The sequence below is a fragment of the Cygnus atratus genome, chromosome 4 (genome assembly GCF_013377495.2).
Source record: "Cygnus atratus isolate AKBS03 ecotype Queensland, Australia chromosome 4, CAtr_DNAZoo_HiC_assembly, whole genome shotgun sequence".
Taxonomy (NCBI): domain Eukaryota; kingdom Metazoa; phylum Chordata; class Aves; order Anseriformes; family Anatidae; genus Cygnus; species Cygnus atratus.
The window spans coordinates 59,554,697-59,579,370 of NC_066365.1; the positions used below are offsets into that span (position 1 = coordinate 59,554,697).

The following is a 24,674-nucleotide window of genomic DNA, read 5'->3' on the forward strand; positions in this document are numbered from 1 at the left end:
TAGGCCTTTTGTTTTATAGGCAATGTCAGAAAACTGATTATTTATTTACAGAATTGTAATTTTTATTTCATTTAAATTTAGTTCAGTCAGTTATAGCTACTTCTGAAGAGGTTTCTGCTCCATTTTGAATAGCTATTTTTCCTGGAAAAAGTACAGGTAAAATCAATATTTCATGAAATGAAGTCAGTTATAACTAAAACAGAAAAGATTTCTGTGCCACTAAAGATTATAGTTTGTTTGCTTGTGTCGACTTCGATATTTTTTGTTTGACCCTCATGTTTTTTCTTTTCTTTTTTATTTGTAACATTTTTTTCTGCTGCAGCTGTTATGCCGTATGCTCAGTTTGCATTAAGTAATAATTTTTTATAAGCTTCTTTGTTCATTTCTTTTATTCCATTTTTTTCCTGCGCGTTTCTGGAACCAGGATGGATGTTGAAATAAAGATGTACTTTCCTGTAGATTTAGCTAGATGGTTTAGATTTGCAAAATGAATCCTGTACCTGCCTTTCTACTTATTGTCTAGGTTGAATCCTTTCTCTCTTTGAATAGAAGTAAAAGTAGTTTCAAAGGTTTTAGGGTATGTGATTTTAATGCTTCAGTTAAGTATTAATAGTTTTGCAGGCATTCTGTGTTGAAGACAGATTTAAAAAAAAAAAAAATTTTTACTATTAAAATGTCTGCATACTGCCTTGCCAAATTTCAGCCTTTCAAACGTGTGCTCTGTTTTTCTGTTCTGGGTTGGATCTTCCTTGATGCAAGGACTCCTTGAAATACCTGCTGATTTCTGAAAAGATTACCCTTGTTTCCTTGATTTGTTTCTGTCTTTAAAAAACTCTCTGCGTGTTTTCATTTGTTTGGTCAACTAGGTTATCATAGATGCAGCCAAGGGGCAGTTTTCCTTCCTTCCTATAAGATAACTTATGCATCTGACTCTGGAACTGTATTTTTGCAAGAGCAGACTTTCTTAGCTGATACTCTAGTGGATGTTACAGACATAGGCACACATACCAGTATATTTTTGATATACTTTTAAACGTATTTTTCTTATCCTTTCACCTTTCCGCCATTGATCAGTTTCCACACAGGACTGGCTGACTCTGTAGAGCACTATGTTGATCACAGTTCTCCAATTGACATGTAATTGCTCATGTAATTGACATGACACCTCTTGAAAGTTCCCCGGGGTGTTTGTGCAGTTTAACTTTGCTTATGGAGCAGTGGGCACCAGGGATGGCTTTGGATGGGCTGCTGAAATATGTGGTATGGGTGGAAGAGAAGGAGAAAGAACAGGATCTCCTCCTTTTAGCATCAGAATTGTTACCTTGGTTGAATGATCCAGTATTAACTTTAAGAGTTTTCAAACCTTCTGCCTGTCAGATTGGAAATGGAAAAACTTTCACAAAAATTGTTCAGCTGTCTCAATTCTCTGCATGTGTGTGATCGAGAGAGATTGACTCAAAGCCAAAGCTTTGAGATGAAAATTGCCTTCACTGTTTGTCTAAACCATAGACGCTTGAGGCAATCTTTGAGAAACCCGGAGAAGAAAACTGCTTAATGTAATATATGGCTGTGTCAAAAAGGTGCTGTTTTCATAGACGGTATTTCTGTATTTTAGTTTTGTCTTATTCATGATGAGCTTTGAAGTACTAATGCTTGTCATCGGATAATAAATTTTATGCATTGGAGGAAAGGTGTGTGTGTGTTTGTTTTTACTGTTACTGTAAAGGATATCTGAAAGATGTAGCAGACTGGAAAAAAATCTCCTAGTGGCAGTCGTTAGTGCTGAAGTAGTGTGATCCAGCCTGAAGATATAATTGGTGTAAGTGAAGAAGAGCACGGACATGCTGGATCTGCAAGACACATTTAATAGAGGATCTGTCAGAAATTGAAGTGACTGTAGCAGAAGTTATGGAACAAACTGACAGTGAATAAATTTGCAGGATGAGCTGGTTTTCACTGGAGAGCTTTTAGAAGAACTCGGGGATGAAAAAGTCAAATGATGAATGTCTGAAGTCTTGCTCAGAATGAACTTGATTTCTGAAGGCTGGAGGGTGGCAAATACACTGCTGATTTTTAGAAGTGCACCAGTTTTGTGGAACTACATGCTTCCAAGTCTGATGTTTGCACTGGAAAAAGTGAGAGATACGCACCTTGGAAAACTTGTATCTGCTGTAAGTCAATGGTCAGTCCTCTCGATGGAGTGGAGTCTTGCAGACCTGTGTGTATGATGCATTTATTAATGACCTGTAAAAGAGGGGGGTGGGGTGGGGTGGTGACAATTTAAGGCTGAGGGTAAATCAAAGAATTTCTGAAGAACTTTATGAAACTAACTGGGCAACAAAATGGCAGAAGCAGCACAATAGAGAAGTAAAAATTGTGTTGGGAACAACAATGACAACAATTGTCTTCATATGTGAGATGATGGGCACTGAGCTGACCAGAAAACTTCAGTTTTCAGTACGAATGGTAAAGGCAGATCAGGTGTTAGGAATTGTTAAGAAAACCATAGGAAACAAAATAGAACATGCTTACGCCACCGTCTGAATTTGTGACTTGTCCATGTGTTGAGTACTACTTCAGTTATGGTACTTTTGTCCCCAAATTTTTTGGGTTTAATAAAGCTGGAGAGAGCTCAGAAAAAGTTAAGAAGGCAAAAAATTACCTTTGTGTGAGAAGTAATTAATGAAAAAGAGTCTTCCATCTGGCAAGAGACAATTGAGGTTTCTACATAATCGTGGGTGGTAAGGAGAGGGTAGATGGGGAGTACTGTTCCCTTCCCTATAGAAAGTAGGGAGCACCAGCTGCAGGTGGTAGAAACTGTGATCCAAACAAATGAGATGAGGGGTTCCTTATGTAACAGTTCTGCACTGTGAAACCTTCTGCTAAGGAGTGTTGTGGATACCAAAATGGCATTCATGAATGGTTTCAAAAGAAAAACAGGAAAATTTAGTGACTTGGATATAGAAAGCAGGACCTCCTAAGTAAGGAAGCCTCCAAGGAGTTTCTTAGCTTAAGGATAAGTTGCATCTGCAGATGGCTGCTGGAGACAGGCTGGAGACAGGATACTTGGCTAGATGGGGCTTCATAGAACCATACAATCAGGTTGGGAAAGACCTCCAAGATCATCAAGTCCAACCATTAACCTAGCACAGCTTACCACTAAACAATGTCCCTAAGCAACACATCTACACATCTTTTGAATACCTCCAGGGATGGTGACTCAACCACTACCCTGGGCAGCCTGTTCCAATGCTTCACAACCTTTTCAATGGAGAAGTTTGTCTTAATGTCCAACCTGAACCTACCCTGGTGCGACTTGAGGCCATTTCCTCTTTTCCTATTGTTTGTTACTTAGGAGAAGAGACAGACTCTGACCCCACTGCAGCCTCCTTTGTAGTAGTTGTAGAGAGTGATAAGGTCTCCCTGAACCTCGTGTTCAATAACCTTTGATCCAGTTATTTGTATGGAAGAGAAAACGTACAGTGATCTGGTTCTTCAGGGGAAGAAGTAATGGATAGGCAGAATGCCTGCTGATGTCATTTAAAGGTGTCTTAAAAGAATTGCATTAGGTAGAAAGGTGAATAACTGAGGGAATGCTGGGACATTAGATACAAAAAAAGGAAATGGACAATGTCCTATGTGTTTTGGAAAACCAAAATGGGTGCAACAGAACATCATGCTGTGTGTGTAAACTTGTTGGTTTTTTTTAATGCTGCACTTTCTATCACACCAGTTATAGCGTTTCATTATGGTGATCCATAATGGTGTTTTCGGTGTTATAGTGATTCATACAGTGTTTTTTCTTTCACATGTTATGACATGAGCTTGCATGTTACATAGGGCGCTTAACATAAAAAAAAATCTTCCTTTTTCCTGTGTGGTATTTGGGCAGTGCTGCTATATAGCTAGGTATTGTAGTTTGGTGTAAAGACTGCTAAGCAGAAAGATTGTTTAGAAGTCTTAGCACCAGAAGTGTAAGCTGCAGCAAATAATTTGTTATCAGATATGTAATATATTGTTCTTTTCTGTTCTTGTTTACAGGATTCTGAGTAACAATAAAATAACAGAGTTGAAGAATGGTTCCTTCTCTGGATTAAACCTTCTTGAAAGATTGTAGGTACTTCTTAAAAATCTGTTTTCACTTAAAAAAAAAAAAAAAATTATATACTGTTTATTTCATTAATAGTTCCGGTAACAAGATATGTTCCCATTGTATTTTGATACAACTTCTTGTGATTACAGAGTTAATATAGTTAAGCGTTTTCTTATGAAAATGAATTTTATGTCATAGCCTAAAGGGAGCTTAGTAAAAGCTGTAATCCTGAAAACTAGGTGCAAGTGAAGAAAATGCAAAAACAGCAAAACAACCAACGCGTGCCCCCCCCGCACCCCCCCCCCCCTCAAAAAAAAAAAAAAAACATAACTCCAGCAAACAAAAACCTCTCCACTTTTTAAAGGGTGGTAATGAAATCTGACATTTTACAGGAAAGCTGTAGCTCATAACCCGATTTGGGTGAGATTAGGGCATTTCCAGTGGGTAGTTCACTGGAACGCTATGATGGACTGGACTTGTTTTCTTGTTGGCCTTATAATATGAAAACTTAGGTTGTAAAGAAAGCTGTTTAATTTCTTTTCTTATGAAGTGTCAAGCCCTCTATCAAACAACTTCAAAGTATTTGTCTAGGGGAAACGGGTATATGACAATGACAGCCTCTAAAAGAGGCTGTATGCACTGTAGGTTTGTTACTGACATATATGTTAACAGTTTTGTGTGTTACTATACAGTCCACGTATATGCCAAATGTATGGGGAAAAATGGGGGTGAGTCTGATGGGAATAACCTCTTTGACACCTTTCGCTTCTTATTTTCACTTTCCCTTTCAGATGATGTATTGCCTGTGGGATAAGAAGTGTTATAGCTTCTGTTACAGTCAGCTTTTTTTCCGGCTGGTGGAAGGTCAGGATTGGCAGGTTGATCTACCTGGGAGCAAGTAGAAACTTTAGAGATAGGGATTTTTCTAGGCCATTTGACTGGGAAGGTAGCCAGTTTCATAATAATCTTGCAACATCTAGGAAGAGTTCCAAAGGACTTTTGGCTTCAGGGGATTAAAAGAATTTTATTCATCCTCTGAAACTTGAAAGCTGCAATCCCAGTCACCTGGCCTAAATAAATTCAAATGCTACCACCATTCCATCCCCCACATGCTAGGAGAAAGATCTGTCTCCTGCACTGACAGATGAGCTCTATTGTAGAAATAAGCCTTTGCGCCAAAGAAGCAAGGTTATCAGCAGGGACAGCATTCTGGATCTTTGCACGTTATTTTGGCATCGTTGCTCTAGGTAATAAAAGCATCTGCTGACAGTTGTTAGTTGTTGAAACTCATTACAATTTTCAGACAGGAAATACTTGAAACTCTAATTAGTTTGAGGTGATCATTTACATTTGCTCTATGAATCCAAATCTTAATTTCATTTAATATAATAACCCAGCTTTCTTCCATTTAATGCCTGTCGTTTGTAAGGATTTTTAGGTTATTTTTATATCTCCTTTCAAGAAAAGGAAAAGAAAGCAATAAGTAATCCATCATGTTTTGAACATTTAAAGTGATCTGGATAGGCAGTATTTAGATGGTATGGTGATGTAATTTGAATGAGATAACACACGGTGTACTAGTGTAGGAATTAATACACCAACAAATGATTATTGAGGGTAAGGTGTCTCCTTCGTAAAGGAAGGGATAACTGGCATGACGCTAGTCCTTAACGACCTTTCTTTCTTGTGTGTGTGTAAGACCTTATGAGGGGAAAGAAGTATTTAGAACAACAAATAAATTTTTCTGCTTTAAATACTATTAAGACATGTGCATCTAACTTTAGGGCAGAGGGTAAGATTGTAACTGAAACAATTTTTCAAACTTAAATAAATAGTCATTCCCTTGAGACTATGTAGCATGCTCTCTTCCTGGGGAAACTGAACCTAACAAGGTACCCTTGCCCAGAGGAACCATGAGTCTTCTGTGAGCTTTTCATCATTATATTTAGCAGTCCAAACGAAAGTATTGCACTGCAGTTGGTGTTTGAACGATTTAAAATAACACCTGACCTTTGAATTTCTCAACTTGAAAGTTTAGCCACTACCATATTCTGGAAGGGTATCAAGGCATCATTATGTAACCGTAGTTCTTAATTCTGTCTTCTGTGAACTAGACAGTACTTGTTTACTTGTAAGCTCCGCTTCTAAAATTATTGCAAACAGTTTGAAGAATGATGATTATACATTTGTTTGAATTTATTCTGTAACCCCTTACGTGCTAACCTGGATTTAGAAATGATAATTTGAGAAAATAATAGAGAGCATTTCTCACACAGGTCTCAATGTGCCTCTCGAGTATGCAAAATAAAAGATATACTGAAAGCTTAGCATAATTTATTTTTTTCCTACCTGAAATGTTTGAAATGAGAACGATTTACCCCCCTATTAATCATCCATCTGGAAACATCTATTGGTTATAATTCACCCTTATTTCCTTCTCGATTTCCTTCTGTATCTGTGATATTTTAATGTTATTGTTATTTTTGCTGTTGTAGGGGTTCTAGACTTGGCCATGACACCTTCCTTGTGATGAAAACAAGATACACAATTGTTGTCTTTTAAAAACTTCAGTTTTAACATTAGCTTTTGCTGACTGACAAGGTGAAACAGTCTGTTTTCTGTATTCTTTCAAGGAAATGAAAAGATAACATGGTATAATACTACATAAGAAAGAACATTCTTGCCATTACCTTGATATTGAAAGCTTTCTAAAATGTGGGAATTGTAACGGAGAATGTGTAAAAAAGATTAATGGGTGCTTCTGTGAAAGAGAATATTTTGATTTGTGTTGGAATTATGAATATCTGTGTACTGTATCCTCCAAAAATTCTCGTTAAATGTTGTTACCTCAGTAGTAACAGAGTTCTGATGTGTGTACATGTGTGGCAGGGAAAGTAAGGAGGCCACAAAGCTTGACTGCCTATGTGCTGCTTCTTTGCAAAAGAGGGAGTACGCTTACAGTGGTGTTTCTCTGTGGCCTTCAGCACTTCTGGCATAAGCTGGAGTGCTCAAATGTCTGCCTCTTTCAGACATAACAGAAACACCCTACCGATTCTCTTAACAGTGGGTCTCTATTCAAACTGTGAAGCTGTTCTCAGGGCTCTTGTTCTGTCCTAAGAAATCGTGGATTTCAGTTTTTCCCACTGGACTATTCCTCTTAATATAAAAACTTCTAAAAGTTCAGATGAGGAAAACTTTATTCAGTGACCTAGAAAGAGTAGAAACAAGACGAAATATTTACATTTGGTAGTAAAGTTTGTCCTGTTTTGAAAGGAGAATATAATTACAAATATGCCAGTATTTGCTAATGTAATCCAGTGCTGAGAACATTCCCAGATATGTTTGTTTTAATTTTCTTGTTTGTGTTGGACTGTGCCCATTGTCATATGCATGAACACGTTAGTGGTTGATGTAAGTACTACTTTGACCTTCCCTCAGTTAACTGTCATTTCAAATTAAGCATTTTAAATAATTTCTTCTCACTTTCCAATGAGGGAATTGTCACTTTATTAAGACTGTTGTCTTCCAGTGTGGAAAAGATACAATTTCATGAATAACTTAATATTACTGTAAGACATTGAAATAAATCCTCTTACTTTTTCCAAAATGATTTTTGAGTAAGCGTGAGCAGGCTACAGAAACATTTTTTAAAGTTATGTAGAGAGATATTACCAAAATAAGAGTTTTATTTAACTGAAGGATCGAATGTTTGTTGGAAGCATCTAATAGCTTTTTGGACAGTGGCATTTTCTGATTTTAGTTCCTGTTGTGATAGTGCTGCAGAGCATGTGCAAAGAGGGACTCGTGTTCTTCTAGCAGCAGAACTGATTTTTGTTATATTTTGAAGTCTTTTTAAAAGTGATCAGTGTGTTTCTTGTTTGAATGACACTGAGCAGAGAAGTGGTTTTATGGATATTCAGAAACTTGTTTTCTGCTCAGATACTAGGTCTGTTTTCAGTTTTGAAAGCCACGTTTCTTTTTGTTACTTACAGCTCTTCCAGGAGAAGACTGGGAGTTTTAGGCTAACAAAATCGTATTTGTTTGCCCCATCCTTGCAATGCTTCAGAGAGAATTTTTGAAAGATTAGTGGTAAGAGGAAAAAATGTTCCTTTAGTCTCTGAAAAGCCAGTGCTCCAAAATTGAATAGTTTGGAATGTTCTGAACTGTTGGAAATGGCATAGAAATTGAAGGAAAGGGAAGAATAGGGCTTCTGGTGTGGGCTGTAGCTTTTGTGTATACCCTATAAAACTGGGAGGGAGAGGTTGGCTTTATGTAATGATTAAGCTATTTTTATAACTTCATACTTTGTCATTTCTCCCCATTTCCTTTTTGAAAAGGCATTTCATAAAGTACGCGTCTCTGTAAGCTAATGTCTTTCTTACATTAATTTTCAAGCTCAATTCAGAAAGAAACGATTATTCAATAGTAGTGGAGAGCTAAATGTATACTGGCCAGTAGGTACATATATGCATCATTTGTGCCTGCAGGATGCTTAAGTAGTTGCTTAAACAATCTTTGTGTCCTGAGAAAAGGATAAGTTGTAAATAGGGTGTATTTATACATAAGTACTTTTTAGGTACTTATGCACATGCTTTTAGGTCATTGACAATTGGCTAATGAAATACGATTTTAAATTCTAATGAAATAGATTTTTTTTTTCGTGGCAAACCACAGTTAAATCCAAGTATTCTTTCATTGCTATTTTGCATGTTATATTAACCAAGTAACATTAGGGGTTCATTGTCAGGCGTCAACATTTTTGCTTGTTAAGTTGGTATTTGCCAGTTTAAATGCAGATTTGAGGGGGGGCGGGGGAGGAAAGACTATTCTGAGCATGAGAAAACCCTTCCTAATGAGAATGATTAACACTAGAAGAAGTTGCACGATAAGACAGTAAAATCTCCATCCTTTCAGGTTTTCAGGACTTGACTGGGTATCACAGTGGAGCAGTTCATCAGGTTCAGTTGTGCTTTGAGACAGGGTTGGACTGTACGACCTCTGCAGATCCCTGCAAATCTAAGTTTTCCTATGATCCTAATCCCAGTTAGTCACCTCTGCTGATAAATACATGGGCATCCTCATCTGCAGTGTTATGTAGATTTAAGGAAAATTAACATTTTTTTTTATAGCTTCTCAGTGCAAGATTGCTCCTCTGCCACGCTTGTGGTTTTTGTTGTTTTTCAGCAGTATTTCTAATTATTAGATGGAATATGTAGTTACTGTAAAATAAAAGATGTGCCAATGAGATAGAGGTTGAAGCTGTAATACCACCCGAACTGAAACCCTTCTAGTGGATTTCCGTGTTTTAAAATAAACTTTTATTTGTACAAATTAATATCTATCACTATATCCTGTTGGTTAAGCTTTGCCAAAGAAAAAATAATTAAAATCAGTGAATAAGGTGATTACGTTCCATTTGCTAAAAATCAGTCGTTCTGTTGGCAGATATTAAAAATGGTAAGAATAAAACAAAACCCTTAAAAGCCAAACACAACTTTCTAATGAGATCGCCTTCCCCACCCTACCCCTTTGATGAGGATGTGACCAGTCTGTCAGTTTGGCCACAGCTGCCACTTCTCGAAGCTGTCCCAGATCCTGGAGTCCTGGCAGCTGCACCACCTGGGCATCAACATCTCTTCCTATTTTAGGAAAGCTGCCAGACATGTCAGTACTGTGTTAATTTGTGCTCTTTAAATGTCTCTTACGTTTCACAGTTTTCATCTGCTAATGCTTTTAGAGAGCTGAACACATAACTAGTCTTCCAAATGATTGCCTCTGGGAGTGGGAAAAATCCCAAAACGCAGACTCCCCAACTGTTGTTGCAGGTTGAGAAAAAGCTAATGCTTTGGGTATTTGGGATGTTGTTTTTTTGTTTGCTCTAAAATACTTTAATATACCTGTCAATTAATGCTTTGCTATCTTATTTAAAAAATATGGAGTATCCATTGAAAAAGTTCTACGAAAACATGACAATTGTTGGCATTTCTTTTCTAAAAAAAATGTTAATTCTGGTTTAATTATCCCTCTGGAACTTGTTTTAAGACCTATTATGAGGAGGAAAAAAATACTATGTAAAAACCAGACTGGTCACTTTTTATAAACTAATCTGAAACACATTTTGGAAGTAATAAAACTCTTATAATTCTGAAACTACATTGTTGTGGGTTGGTTTGTTTGTTTTTCCACTGAAGTGTGGAATTTAAGCAAGAGATGTATCAGAGAGTACGATTTGAATTAAAGTAATGAAATTAAAGATAATCTAAACTAGTGGATTTCCAAGGCGTGCTGCCAAGGTTTTTTCTCCCCGAGTGGGAGTTGTATGATTTCAAATTAAAGCTTTAAATATGAAAAGAGACTCTCATTTTTCTTCATTGTCCAAAGACCGATGGTAAATAAGTGATGACTAATATTTCATATTCTCAGATTTGTCATAGTCTCGGGGCTGGATTTGTCAGCCTTCTGAAAGAGGCTTAAAAACATTAGATTTTCAGATTCCTAATACTGCCTTGGATGCTGCTGGCAGTCCCTGCTCCACACAGGGCAAGAAAATAAAGTTGAAATAAGAACAGAATGTACACGCCATAGTTTGATTTAAAACTAACTGGTGATACTGCAAGGTAAATTTGAAGTATTTGGACTATTTAACACGTTTATTAGGTATGGCAGTGAGGCCTGATCCATGTGCCCTGGCATTGTCTGTTGTACCGTGTCTGACTAATCTGGCTGCAGGAAATGCTATTGTGAAATCTCGGGATGAACTTGTATTTTCATTCATGCATATCTGTGTGATGGTAGGTGTAATCCTCTTGTACTGTTCTTTTTTTTGGCAGAATTATTAATGTTGTAGGTTTAGGAGCTGTTTTTCTACCCCAGCTAACTAAAACATTGTTTTTAATTGGAATTACTAATTTTATTTTCAAATGTGAAGCTTTCCTGCATTACCAAAGGATTGAAAACTTTTCCATGTTACAATAAATGCCTGAGACATTTCAGTAATAATACAGTACAAATATTAGATGAGTAAGAAGGTAAAAATATTCTTAGCAGTGATAAAGTTTGTTCAAAACTCTGTAGATGCTGGCAGACACTACTTGTGATCTTTCAAACTAAGCCATGTCTGCAGGATATCTTAATTCACGAATTGAAACTATTGTACAAGGACATCACTTGTACAGTTAATAAACCTGTTTAATGACACAGTCACTTTAAATCCCTACAGTCTCCTGTTCTAGAAATTAAAGATTTAAAAATCTGTGCTCTGAGTCTTTTCACCATCTTTGTGTGGGATTTTCAGCCAAGGCTTTGCTTTTTTTGCTGGTAATGGTGGTGGAAACTTTCAGTTGTCTGGTGTATTTTTAGGATCTTGTTTTGCTGCTTTGATAGATGTTGGGCAATACTAAAGTATTAAAATGCGGGTAGGTTGAAGAAAATGATACTGAACTGGAATGTATTGTACTATATAATGAGCAAATGTAATACATCTTGAGCAGCTGTAATTTATTTGGACAGTATGATAAAATGTCTTTGACTGTACCTTTTCATGTACTAAGAATCGATAGAATATTTAAAGGAATATATATGCTGTTCATATTCCTCTTTCTAATTAAAATACAGGTTTGCAATTTTCAAAAGATATGTCAAAAATTACAAATGTGTTGTATGGGGTTTTGGTGTAGCTTGCAAAGTGGCTAAGGCAAGCTAGGTGTATCTTCATGTATTTATTTCCATATTTAATGGGTAGTTTGATTAATGTTTTAATTTTTCTACACAGGGACCTTAAAAACAACCTTATTAGTACTATAGATCCAGGAGCTTTTCTGGGACTTTCATCTCTGAAAAGACTGTAAGTAGCTGGTCAGTTTATGGGGGGGAAATAAAAATAAAAAACAAAAAAAAGAATAAATTTTAAGTATCCGTTAGAAGATGGGTATATATCACAGTCACAGAATTGTAGGGGTTGGGAGGGATCTCTGAAGATCGAGTGTGTATGTATATATGTGTGTATATATATAGTTTTGCTGTCTAATTGTATATACGCACACTTACATCTATATGTAAATATAAAACAGTCTGCTTTCACTCTAAAAGAACTGCTGCTTCAGTCTTCAGACTGAAGAACATCTACTGCCTGTGGCTTGGCAGTCTCACTTGATCTTACTGGCAGTCTCTCTTGTATTTTTCCTCTCTTTTAGTATTTCAGTGACTTGAGACAACACTGGGTGAATGTTCACTCAGAGCTTTGATGCCATCAAGTGTTGTTTTATTAAATGTTAAACTCCCCGTGATTTTTTTTTCTATGGGTCACAGTGGAACACAGAGTCCCTTGCTATTAATGTTACGCTGAATTTACTATGCTGTTAATGCTGCTTTATTGAAGGTTGTGCCAACATTTCCATTAACGCATTTTTTAGGGATTTATACCTTGGCTGTAAAAATTCTGTCTTAGATGAAACTTGAAAAACAGGATATTGGTGTGACAGCTTTTTTTTTTTTAACTCTGATTTTCAAAATATCTGGGACAGCTTTTAACTCATGGAAGTCTTAGTGATTCTATTTTTCACAGGCCTTTGGTCAGCATGTGACTTTTGCTCTTAAATTTTCATCGTGTGTATGTATGTTTGTCACTGTTCAGGTAATCTGGCTCAGTTAAAAGGAGATTTTGTTGCTAATTGCACTTTCAAGAACCTCAGAAATAAAGCTGAAGGACCAATTCTGGAACTTGCGAACTTAATTTTTATTCCTTATTAAGTCTAAGATTTACCTCCGTAAATTATGTAATGTTTATGTATTAATATAAATACTGAAATGTTCATATCTGCATACAATAAATAAACTGGTGTAGATATCTTTGGCAGGCCAAAAAAAAAAATCAGTGAAGTAGCACATGAATATACCACACAAATGCAAAAATATGCTTTGTAGTGATATAAGCCAAGCCTGTTCTGAGGGGACTTATGTTAAGGTTAGGCTTACTTTACTGTATGTAGGCAAACCATTATTGCTTTAGATATGGAGTAAGGAGTCTGTGCATGTGCATACATCCATAGAACAATACATTTTGATTTTTGCTGAAAAAGACTAAATGTATATATGGTACGTACCATTACTCATGAATTTTAGTTGAAATACTTCAGTTTGCAGACTTGTATGTCATTTTGAAATGAAATAGTTTATTCTGATTTTTGCTTTTTTCCTATTGATAGAGACCTAACTAATAACAGAATAGGCTGCCTGAATGCAGACATATTTAGAGGCCTCGTGAATCTTGTTAGACTGTAAGTATAATTTTATTGTGTATTATTTCACTTAAGTATTTTTCTCATTTAAGTTAATGTTCTTTGTTTTAAATGGACTAGTTTGTTTTAAGTGTGTGCATGAAAGACATGCGCTGATTGTGGTCAGTAGCAAGCTTAAAATACAAAGAAAGGAGCAGGGCAGGGGTCAACCAGCAGGTTACTTACTACTCAGTCCTCTGCCTCCCTTGCAACTGTTTTCTAGTTCTTTTAAAAGTATAGTGGGGAAAAAGAGTAGCAGACTGTACAAAATATTTTCTGTACAAATGTATGTTAGGCTTACACAACCTTGCCTTCTTACCATAGCATCAGTGTAGTTGTTTTGCTGTCTTTCTTGCATATTTTGTAAATATTCTTCATTTATTTTAATAAAATAACATTTAAGATTATGGAATGTTACTCTGTTTTAGCTATATGTTTCTTACAGACTTTCACTGACTTTGAGGGGGAAAAAAAGGGATGTTTTTGAAGTATTCACTGAAGTTTTGCTATATAAACTTTTACAGCGTATTAGTAACATCAATTCACTGCAAACAATGAAGGTATTTTAAAAATTCTGGAAGCGTATACTGAATATGTATGTGCTAGTTGTTTTTAATAAAGAATATGCTACCAAACCTTGTTCCCAATCTTAAAATTCCTCAGCTAAAAAGTATTGGGGAACAGTTTATCGGGGGATTTTTGCTATGCTATCAAACTTCATATGATTCTTAGTCTTGTGAACTATGGCGGTGTACCATAATAGTTACTTGTAGGCTTTAAAAATAATGCTGTGTTGAAGAGGGATCTTCTTGTAAGTAAGTTTCACATTGATCTCTTGAGCATGAGTTGAAATCATTTTACTTTTATTTCTCAGAAATCTTTCTGGAAATCTGTTTTCTACACTTACACAGGGAACATTTGATCATCTTGGTTCACTAAAGTCTCTGTAAGTATTGCATCTAATTTTAAAATGATCATTTGTGTTCTTAAAAAAAATATTATATTCTTAAAACATGCTTCGGTGTTTTCTTGGAATGGCCTTTTGTGTGAAACAAAAATAGCCAAATCAAAACTTCCACGGTATTCCAGATTTTGAATGAGACTTTTACATTAATGTGAGCGCTCTCGCTTGCTAGTACTTCAGTTTCTTTTTTATTTTTAAACATCATAATAGCATTTTTTAAAGCCTGAATAAGTGCATAGGAAATGTGCCTACAAACATACAATACAATGTAAGCACACAGTACTCTGTGTGTTTATAGAAAAACCTTCAGAAATGTTCAATGTGTTACAAAGCTCCGAGAGAACAAAGCTATAGCAGCTTCTGGACTTCTGAAGTTTTACTCTGTATGTATGATTCATACATAAATACTTCATACTAAATAGGATCATACACCTTTTACTAAAAAAGGATTAAATGGGTTTAAATAAAATCTTAGTCTTATCTTGAAGAATGGTATATTTTTGTTAGACATAACAGTGGTTACATCTCAACCTCATTACTTTAATTTCATGAGTTGTAATTGTGTGTGGAGCAAAGTTAATAAAAAAAAAAAAAGTATCAGTGTTTATGACTAGCTTGCATTTTTCCCTGATAATCATGATGGTTGTACTAGGACGTTCATAAAGGTAAATGTTTCCTTCCCTCTTCCAGCTCCTTATAATTGTTAAAAAGTTGTTATTCCTAGAATTTGTATATGAAAAGGCTGCTGTCCAAGATCATCACAGGTCTGACAAGAGAATCTGAAAATAACTGTTGCTGTTTAAAATGTATGTCTGGAGGAATGCCTGCGAACAAAGACCAAACGGAGTTTGACAAGAATGTTGGTTTAGTGTTTGAAGTGTTCAGCCTGTGATGTGCTATCCTCAAGACATTTGCAAAAATAGAAATAAATTGTTTTTAATAGAGGTAAAAAACAGCATAGGCATAATGATTCATTTTGATCCGTTTTAACTGTTTCCAAACAGACTCAATTTTTCTGTAGCTGACTACAACAGACACCTATTGGGGATTTGGTATATTGTTTTAGTAGAAAGTATTAAGATATACAGAGATTTTATGAATCAATGGAAAGCCTTATGTGATTTGCATATAAAGCAGAATAAAACTATCATTAAAATTGTGTGAGTGGTGGCTCTCGTAAGAGAAATAAATGAAGATGCTTTTTATATTTCTGTTGATTTTAATGTTAAAGCATTTGATTGCTAAATAAACCTGTCAGTGAAGCGTGCTCTTAAGTCATGGTGATGCATATTCAGGCACGTTATTTAAAAATTACTAGAAATTATTTCATACACAAGTATTAGATGTTATCCGTATTTACGGCGAGGATTACTTTCCTCAAGGAGTGTTTGGTTTTGACGTGACACCAGAGCTTGCAGAGTTATTAGAGTATCTTCCAATACGTGGTAGTAGGCCATGCGGCTGTGTTGTGGCATTTGGTCATCTGTCAACAGCGTGTCTGCGGCTGCAAGAGGCATCTACAGCTGTTCTGTAAAGCTTTCAGACCTCTGAGTGTCTCATTTCATCATTGTGAATACTCGTTTTGCATTGCAGAGAATTTCAGACTGATTATCTTCTTTGTGATTGCAACATACTCTGGATGCATCAGTGGCTAAAAGAAAGAAATATAACTGTACGTGAAACTAAATGTGCCTATCCCAAATCACTTCAGTCACAGACGGTGATGGGTGTTAAGCAGGAGCTTCTGACCTGCGGTAAGCACTTCTGACAACTGACACTTATTTTCTAATGCATTTGCCACTGTGTTAATATTAGTGGACAGACTTTTTTTAGTTTTATTTCCTTGAAATTCAGCACTTGTATGAAATCTGGTAATAGTGATTCGTTTTTAAAGACTTGGTTTTATTCCTTGTCCAGCGTTGTTTGTTTTTTGGAAATAAGTTTTTGATTACGGATATTAGTCTGTAGAAATGAGTGGCAATGCCTGGAGATAAACTCCTTTTCCTTTTAATACTTGTTTTAAGTGATTTTTTACCTAAGCTTCACGAGAGGAATCAGAAACTGATATTATTTTTTTTCCCCAGTATCTGCCTTCTCAGATACACAAATGATTCCAAGCCAAAGTCTGAAGTTGAAAGGTCTTCATCTTATCAGTGATTTTATTTTGTGGTATTTTATTTATATATATATATATATATATATATAATTCTGTTGTTGTTTAGTCTCCAATGCAAATAAGTAAAATTAGGGTTGGGAGAGTCAGTGTAATAATTTCCGGGTTGGTTATGTGATTAAGATACATACAAGAAAAACTTGTGAGAAAGTAGCTTTATCTAAGAAGGTGGGGGAATACCACTACACTGGGTTGTTCTTAAAGTAGTAAAGCTTTCTCTTATTAGAGAGGGACTAGAATGCACACTGAACTGAGATTATTTTTCGGCAGGTTCAGTCTTTTTTGTTTTTTGGCTTGGTAGTCTTTTGTGCCTAACAGTAGATCTGCCTCAACTAACCTTTCAGGGCATGTCCTGTGGCTTTAGGAAAGGAGGAAAAAAGCATTGTATTATCTGTAAATTGCAGTATGCTTGCCAGTAGTGTTTCAGAATAACTGAGATGTTTATAGAGGTGGCTTGCTTTTTTTTTGTCAGACTTCTGCTAGAGAAGCACATGGCTAGTTTAGTTGCTGAGATGGAGCTCAGCCAGGCATAAGCATCAGTTGTGGTGCTCTGCCAGTGGAAGAGGATATCCTGAGAAGAGGACAAACAGATAAGAGGAGTATGAACTTCATAAGCTTAATATTATATATATGGTTTTAAAATATTCATGTTGAGAAATTATGAAGAAATAAAATGCATAGGGATATTTTTCTTTCAGATTTATATTCATTCTTGTGAACGTAGGCTGGCAAATGACTTAGGGAATGTACTACACTAAAGGAATATACATTTTGAAAAAGGGTATAGTTTGAATTTCTGATGCATCAAATGTAGCTTTTTGCATATAAATTCTGCAAACCGTAGTTTACAATGTGATTGAATCAATAATTGATACACAGTTAATGAATTTTTCTTGTCTTCTGAAGAATGCTTATAAAACACATTTCTGGCCATTAATTGTGCTTTTATTTCTTGAATTCTAGAGCCTCCTCTTGAATTACCATCTTTCTACATGACTCCGTCTCACCGCCAGGTTGTTTTTGAAGGAGATAGTCTACCCTTCCAATGTATGGCTTCGTATATTGATCAAGACATGCAAGTCTTGTGGTACCAAGATGGAAAGATAGTAGAAACTGATGAGTCCCAGGGTATTTTTGTTGAAAAAAACATGATTCATAACTGCTCACTGATTGCAAGGTAAATCCCTACAGAGAAACTGTGTTCCCCCACCTCCCTTCCACCCCTCAGCCCCCCAGCAGTTTCTTGATGTGGTTTGGAGACTATTTCAATGACCAGTAAGGCTTTCTCATATCCTTACAGAGTGAGTGTATGTAGAGAGAAGCTTCCTAGCAGGGACATAGTAATCAGTTAATCAGTTAAATCAGTTAATTTAAGATATGATGTATGACGTTACTAACTATTTAGGAGGGAGCTCTAGAGATTGCATAACTCTCACACACAGACACACACGGATTTCACATAAAACAGCTTTGTGGTACAATACACTTGTCTTCTTAGGACAGTAAAATTACAAGAACAGGGTTTTTAAGTGAACTCATTAATTGTTCCCTCTTCCTTTTGACTACACCACAACTGGTAATACGGAAGTTCTCCATCAGAGATCTGTTTCATTTAAAAAAAAAAACAACACTGAATTCTTTGTTAATTACAGTACACTTATTCATAGGTAGCTGTGATCTTACAAGATCACTCACAGTTTTATGTAACTGGTTGTTTCTTCCATTGTCTTTCCGTACCTTATTCATCTTTTGGTAAAAACTGATTTGAATCTTGTTGCAAGACTGTTGTTTTTTTTTGTTCATTTATTTTGTCTTCCCAGTGCACTGACAATCTCAAACATTCAAGCTGGCTCCACAGGAAACTGGGGTTGCCACGTACAAACCAGGCGTGGGAATAATACAAGGACAGTAGACATTGTGGTATTAGAAAGCTCTGCACAATACTGCCCTCCAGAGAGGGTTGTGAACAATAAAGGAGATTTCAGGTTGGTAACATCAATTTTTTTCAGAAAAAGTCCATTTACTTCTGTTTTAAACTCAAGCATTTGTAAGTGATACGTAATGGATTTTTAGCTGTTCTTGATTAGTATGTGTTGAAAGAAGTGCACACAACTGAAATACTAAACTTTTGAAACTTTGCTCTTGTAAACTCAGGTCTTTGGAATAGATGGAAATTAAACTATGATATCCAGATATATGTAATTTAAATTATTAGAATAGATTAAAACGTTAAAAATGAGCTGTGAGTTAGAATGCATACTGGTGGATTGGGTTTTCCACCAGGTTGTCATTCTGTTTTAAAAGCTTTTCCTGCTTTCATACAACAAAATAACTATATAAGAAACATATAGTCTTGTTTTTTTCTTCTGAGTATTCAAGTGAATAATATGAATGTTGCTTCCTTTTTATGACTGTTGGGATTGTAGTGCTAGTTCTGATATTCCATTGTGTTGGATATTGCAGAGTATTTTGTCTTTTGTTCTTACCTCTTCACCTGTTTTCCCTTTTCTGATCTTTCTGCTGCTGGTCACTCTAACAACACGTTACTCCTGGAGGTGCCAGCTGTAACAGATAGCTTCTGTATAGATTCTCTGTATGTAAGGTAATTCCCTTTATAATACTCTGTGTTGTACCTCCCTACAGTAGTTCCTGCTGAGAATTAGTGTATGTCATAGCATATATTTTCACTACAGTTTGTGGGGTTTCTTAACATTATAATAACCGCTTTTCATTTATGTTCCTTTATGCTGCTTGGCTATGTTGATCTGTTTACATTTATAAGCTTTCTTCCTTTCCCTGTGTACATTAGGGTTCTTTAAAGTCATCTTTATATAGAAATAATCTAAGACCATTAACATTTTAAGAAATTAAAAGCAAGTTAAAGCATGATGCTAGGACATAATTTGTGGGGGGGGGAGAGAAGACAAGCTTTTCAAGTACAAGAGGCCTCCAGTTCTAGCAAAAATTCAGGTAAAGTCCCGGCTGAGAACATTTGTGTTGAGTTCAAATTCTTGTTCATCAGCTGGACATTTTTGAGGAGAAAGGTAGTGGCCATCTGGGTACTAGGGAACTGTTAGTAGGGGAAGAAACATTAAGATCAACTTGCTGCAGAGACAATTTGGAATTACTGAAGAGTTTCACTTTCACGTTGTAATGAATTATTTATGTAGGAAACAATGTGAATATCTTCCTTTTACACTGTGGTGGTTCCTAATGCAGGGATGAGCACTACATTAGCAAATGAGAACTTCCTGCTTAAGATAAAAGGTGAAGAAAGTCAAACAGATGCATGCTGTATTCATCAAAGAACATACACATCTATTTAAAACACTTACGCTTTTTTTATGATACAAGCGTGAATTGTTCTTCTTTGATTTGCCATTAGAGGTGAAAACAGATGGTAAAGGCTTATTTCAAAGTGTTTTCCATTAAATTAACCTGTGCTGTTCAGTGACTGTTCAGTGTAATGGGATTTACCCCCTCTGGAATTCAGTGAAAAGAAATAAGATATCAGGAAATGTTCAGCTTATCAAAAGCTTCACTGTGTCTGAGTTCACTATAACAGTCTTCCATTTGTAGTTTAGGTAGAGTAATAATAAAGAGTAATTTTTCACCTTTGAGACCATATGGAAATATGGCTTTGACTAGTGAGAAAATGGTTCTGAGCAGATGGCTGTAAATGATCCTAGGTGAATTTGATTTTATAGTTCTTTAGTTGGAACTGGCTAGTCATTTTAGCTGAGGAACTGCTTCAGAATTGGCAGCTAGATTTTTATCCCTTCAAAGATGGGAGAGCGAAGTGTAGCGATGGAGAATGTTTGTCTTTAGTTGGTGTAGTAATGATGGTTTAGCATGAGTTCGTAAGGATTAGGTAAAAGCTGTCTTCATCATGGGAATGTTTTTTGTTGTGTTTTTTAATATAAGTATTCTTTTAAGTCTTAGCAGGCATCCCAGAATACATTACAATCCATGAATGAATGGAAAATATAATTTGTATGTTAAAATATAACCTATTGCTTCTGCTTCAGTAAATCCTTCAAGTGTTGTTTGGCATAATTTTCTGCTGGTAGTTGATAGAATTCTGTCATAAATATAAGAATTATCCATTTGAAAACTGTTATAAGGTTAAATTAATCCTAAAAATATAATTGTTGAATTTAGAAAATTATTAAGATGTAATAATAAAAAAGACTACCTGTAAGCTAATGAAATTACAGTATCAAAACCCTTTGTTACTAAAAGTTATTGTTCAAAGAAATAAATGCTTTCAAAACAGCTTTAATAAGCATGAAAGAAAGGATGCTTCTATAACCTCATGGTCTGGCTTTTTCTTCGTGAAATGAAATTACAGTACTTAAATATAAATGAATCCTATTTCCCCCCACAGCTGTCTACTCTCATATATATATGATAAATTTTGAGCACCTAATTATAAACAGTGATGAAGTAAGAGTTAATACAGTCCAAATGTGCACTTCTGCTAGCGTTGGTTAAAGTGTGAAAGACATTCAAGTTTAGGCTCACAAGAAATGAAGAATGCAGCCAAACTTACGCAGCCTTTGTTCCATGATGAGAATTTCATATCGCTGTTCACCTTTTGAACCCTGCTTCAGGGAAGAGCAGAGTACTCATCTCATGCATGTGTTGGGGAGGGAAACAGTTTATGGCTGAGAACAGTTAAGATTAATGTTCACTAAGGAAAAACGGGGAACTAAGGAAGCGTAGCTACAGCTGGAGTCAGTTCCCGTCTGATTCACTGCTGGGCTACAGAGAAACTTATACCTGCACGTGGAGTACTGGGAATGGGAGAGGGAAAAGGGCAAGGGACTTCAGTTCCCCATAAGGTGCTTTTAGTGACTGTGCTTATTTCTGTTGGTTTTGCATATGTGAAGTTACGGCAGGAAGCTTTGTAGTTTAAACTGGACATAAACAGTAGGCCATTTAAGTGGAAAGCTTTCTAAATCATTAGATAAATAATGTATGAGCTTTATTAGCAAATTGTTTCTGTAAATGATTAAATTTGCTAGAAAAGTAGCACTGGCTATATGACTGATGTTGCCGGTCTTTTGAGAAGATTGTGGTAAAAGACGATAAAATGCTATGTAGGGAGATGAATGAAAAGTAAATGCAGTAGGAATAAAGGGACAGTGACAAAAAGGAAAGAGATGCATAAAAAAAAAGGGAAGTATAGAGATGTGCAAAGAGAAGAGAGACAAATCATCTTGTGATCATCTAATAATCTTTGTTGAATTAAGGAATTAGTGTTACACTGAAACTCACTTCTTTCCATTTAACAGCTGCAGAAGTTCCAGAAGCTATATATGGCTTAGCAATGATACTTGCTTAGAAATGTAATAATTAAATGTAATAATTAAAACTGTTGCTGGAAAAAAAATGCTTTTTAGTTGAATCCTGCTGTTTCACTTTTTTCTTTTTTTCCTGATGTTCTGAGTAGTGAGCAAGGGAATTGAACGTGCCATTTTCCAATTGAAATAGTTTCCTGATCTTCTTGGAGGTCATGTCATACAACATCTGGTAGGACCGCAGAGTTTAAGTTAGTATAACACCATGCGGCACTCAGTCTGTAATGCAGCGTCTTTAGTCAAAACTGAGGCAGCCATGCTTCAACTTAAAAGCCTTTGGAAAAATACATCTTCTAGAAAATTGTGTGTAAAGAGACGTAGATATACCTTTAAAAGTGCTGTCAGTGATGTAGAAACCTATTTTTTTTTAAAAAAGATCGTTTTTGTCAAGGAAATAGCATTTTGGAATTTCAATGTCAGTGTTTCTGGAAACCTGAATCTTTGCATTCTGGAAGCTGCGTTTTGGATATGTTCCCCAAAGTGTTCATGGGCCTGCATGTCATCCAGTATCTGTGTTAGCTGATTTTTCAGTTGTCCTTTATCTGCTTGCTTTCTTTTTACTTCATCCTCTGAAGGCTTTTTGTGTCTATAAGAAGTAGGAAGTAGCTCAAATTTTACTTGTTTTTCCCCAAATCTACTCAGATTGGACTATGTTTTGATTTGTCCATGAAGGAATTTCAGTGACTTAGAAATGTTTATGATGTTCTGGTTAGTATATATTGTACTCCCTTCCTTGCTTCCCAGCAGATCCGTAACTTGCTCTGTCCACAATCAGTTGTCCAGACATAATCCAGCACCATTACTTCTGTTAGCTTACAAGGATGCACATAATGTTGCTCTAAGTTTGCAACTGGGATTGCAGCACTTCACAAAGGGTTCTGTGATTTTTGTAAGGAAGATTTTGTCCTTTCTGCTGGCTTTTCCTCTCTACAGGAGATAAGATGATAAATAATTACAGAATCTATACCTACTCTTTGAAATTGTTTACATTGTATAAAACACCGTATATAATTGCTGGCATTTTCAATCCCTGCTTAATTTTTTCGTCTTCTTTTTAACATCCTCTGTTGCCCCTAATTCTGGTATAAGTTTTCGTTCCTGATGTAGGTTGAATAGTGACACTTCCGTTAATTTCTTGAAGTGGCCCTTGAGGCTCTGAATGTACTAGGCTGAATGAAGCTGTACTACAAGACCCAAATAATCACCTTTTTTCTCATCTAGTACTCAGATATTAGGGTGATGGTCATATGAAGTCTCCATATCTTAACTCAATTATGTCACTGCAGTATGGCGAATTGACTTGTAATGCCAAGCTGTTAGAAATGCACAAAAATTTAAGCCTTTGTTTTCTCGTTTGGTTTATTGTAATTATATTGTCTAATCTTTTCCATTAGATTCCTTATTGACTTTTGAATTTTTGTGGTGATGCCATGACTCATGCATTTTAAGGATTCTGTCATTTTAAGCTATCATTTTGCGAGTTGCTTGTTTTGACCAAACCGAAGTAATCTCTGCCAAAATGCCTGCAATGCTTTTTCTTCCACTGCTGAAGGTGCTTGTTCTGGTCTCTTGGAGTTGACTAGAAATTCACAGGAGTTTGAGATAGAGAGGACTTTCAGGATACTGGAGATGGTTAATGTCTTGCATCATGTAAGACAATTTGATCATAAACCATTCCCTGGAATTGTTGTTTATCAGAGAGGACTGTGATAAATCCCCATCGTCTTTGGTATGAGAAGTTAATTGACAAATAAGGAAGGAAAATGGAGCTGACTAGAATTCAACTTCTGTGTTTTGGTAATATTACTTACATTTTACTTCCCTGAAGTGGAATATTCTTCAAGGTATTTACTCCAGTCTCCTTCAAATGCAGAAATGTGTATTTTTTTCAAAGTTAGGTATGTTGTGCAAATCCGTTAATTTAGATAATAGCAGTGATTAATTGGCCATTTACTGAAATACAGTCCAGGTATATTAAAAAAAGGTTTTTTTTGAGTTTTGTATACAACTGTTGTGTGTAAAGATATTAGAAATTCGTAAGACTGAGAAAAGTGTGTTGGTTCTTCAGGCTGTTCAAAGAGCTTGCTTTGGCTTGACTTGATTATGGTACAGAAAGCCTGGGGTGATGGAATGAAGCTTTCTTTTGCTGTTGGTTTTAGTTGCACCTTATATGTTAGCTTGTAAGATTTGAGATATTTGGCTTTTTGTATCGTAGGTATATGTGGTTTTGCTTTCAATTTTAAGCATTAGTGTTCTGAATGTAAGCAATATTTTATTCGTGTCTTAACGGGGAGAGGGCAGGAAGCATGGCAGACTGGCTGGCATTCCTTGTCCTTGCCTTTCTCAGTGTTGCAGCTTAATTCAATTGTGGTTTCTTTATCTTCTTATATCTCCTTTGAAACAGTTCTTAGGTTTTGAATGATCAGTGCACTAGACCTGTATTGCAATTTAACTTTGTGTTTATTCTTACTCATTTTTATCTGTGTATATGCACCTATAGATATACAGTAAAATTACAGAAGAGAAAATGGAGAATATTCGGGTTTCCTTATCTGCTTAGTTCTCTGTTCCTTTAGTTAAAGGAATCCTTTCCTACTTAACATTATGAACATTTCCCTCTCATGTTAATTTCTATTTGGTATATGTTTGGTTGCAAAATCAGTCAGTGGTTGTACTACTACCATTGTTTCAGAATTAGTTTGAAAGTTTTTTGCAGTTTAGTGTTGATATGAATGAAGTCATTTGGGAAGCTACTGATGCATGTGAACAGGACAAGCAGGAAGTTTGCAGGGCTTGCTACTGTGTT

General features: G+C 35.9%; 1 protein-coding gene across 1 annotated transcript in view; it reads left to right on the forward strand.

The window, feature by feature from the left end:
* The window catches only part of ADGRA3 (adhesion G protein-coupled receptor A3), a 54,705-nt gene that overhangs the window by 11,214 nt on the left and 18,817 nt on the right, over nucleotides 1-24,674 (forward strand). Inside the window, exons 2-8 of the mRNA XM_035546314.2 lie at nucleotides 4,042-4,113; nucleotides 11,865-11,936; nucleotides 13,297-13,368; nucleotides 14,243-14,314; nucleotides 15,926-16,086; nucleotides 17,469-17,682; nucleotides 18,326-18,490. Coding sequence (XP_035402207.1) covers nucleotides 4,042-4,113; nucleotides 11,865-11,936; nucleotides 13,297-13,368; nucleotides 14,243-14,314; nucleotides 15,926-16,086; nucleotides 17,469-17,682; nucleotides 18,326-18,490 — 828 coding nt within the window. The remainder of the gene's footprint in view (nucleotides 1-4,041; nucleotides 4,114-11,864; nucleotides 11,937-13,296; nucleotides 13,369-14,242; nucleotides 14,315-15,925; nucleotides 16,087-17,468; nucleotides 17,683-18,325; nucleotides 18,491-24,674) is intronic.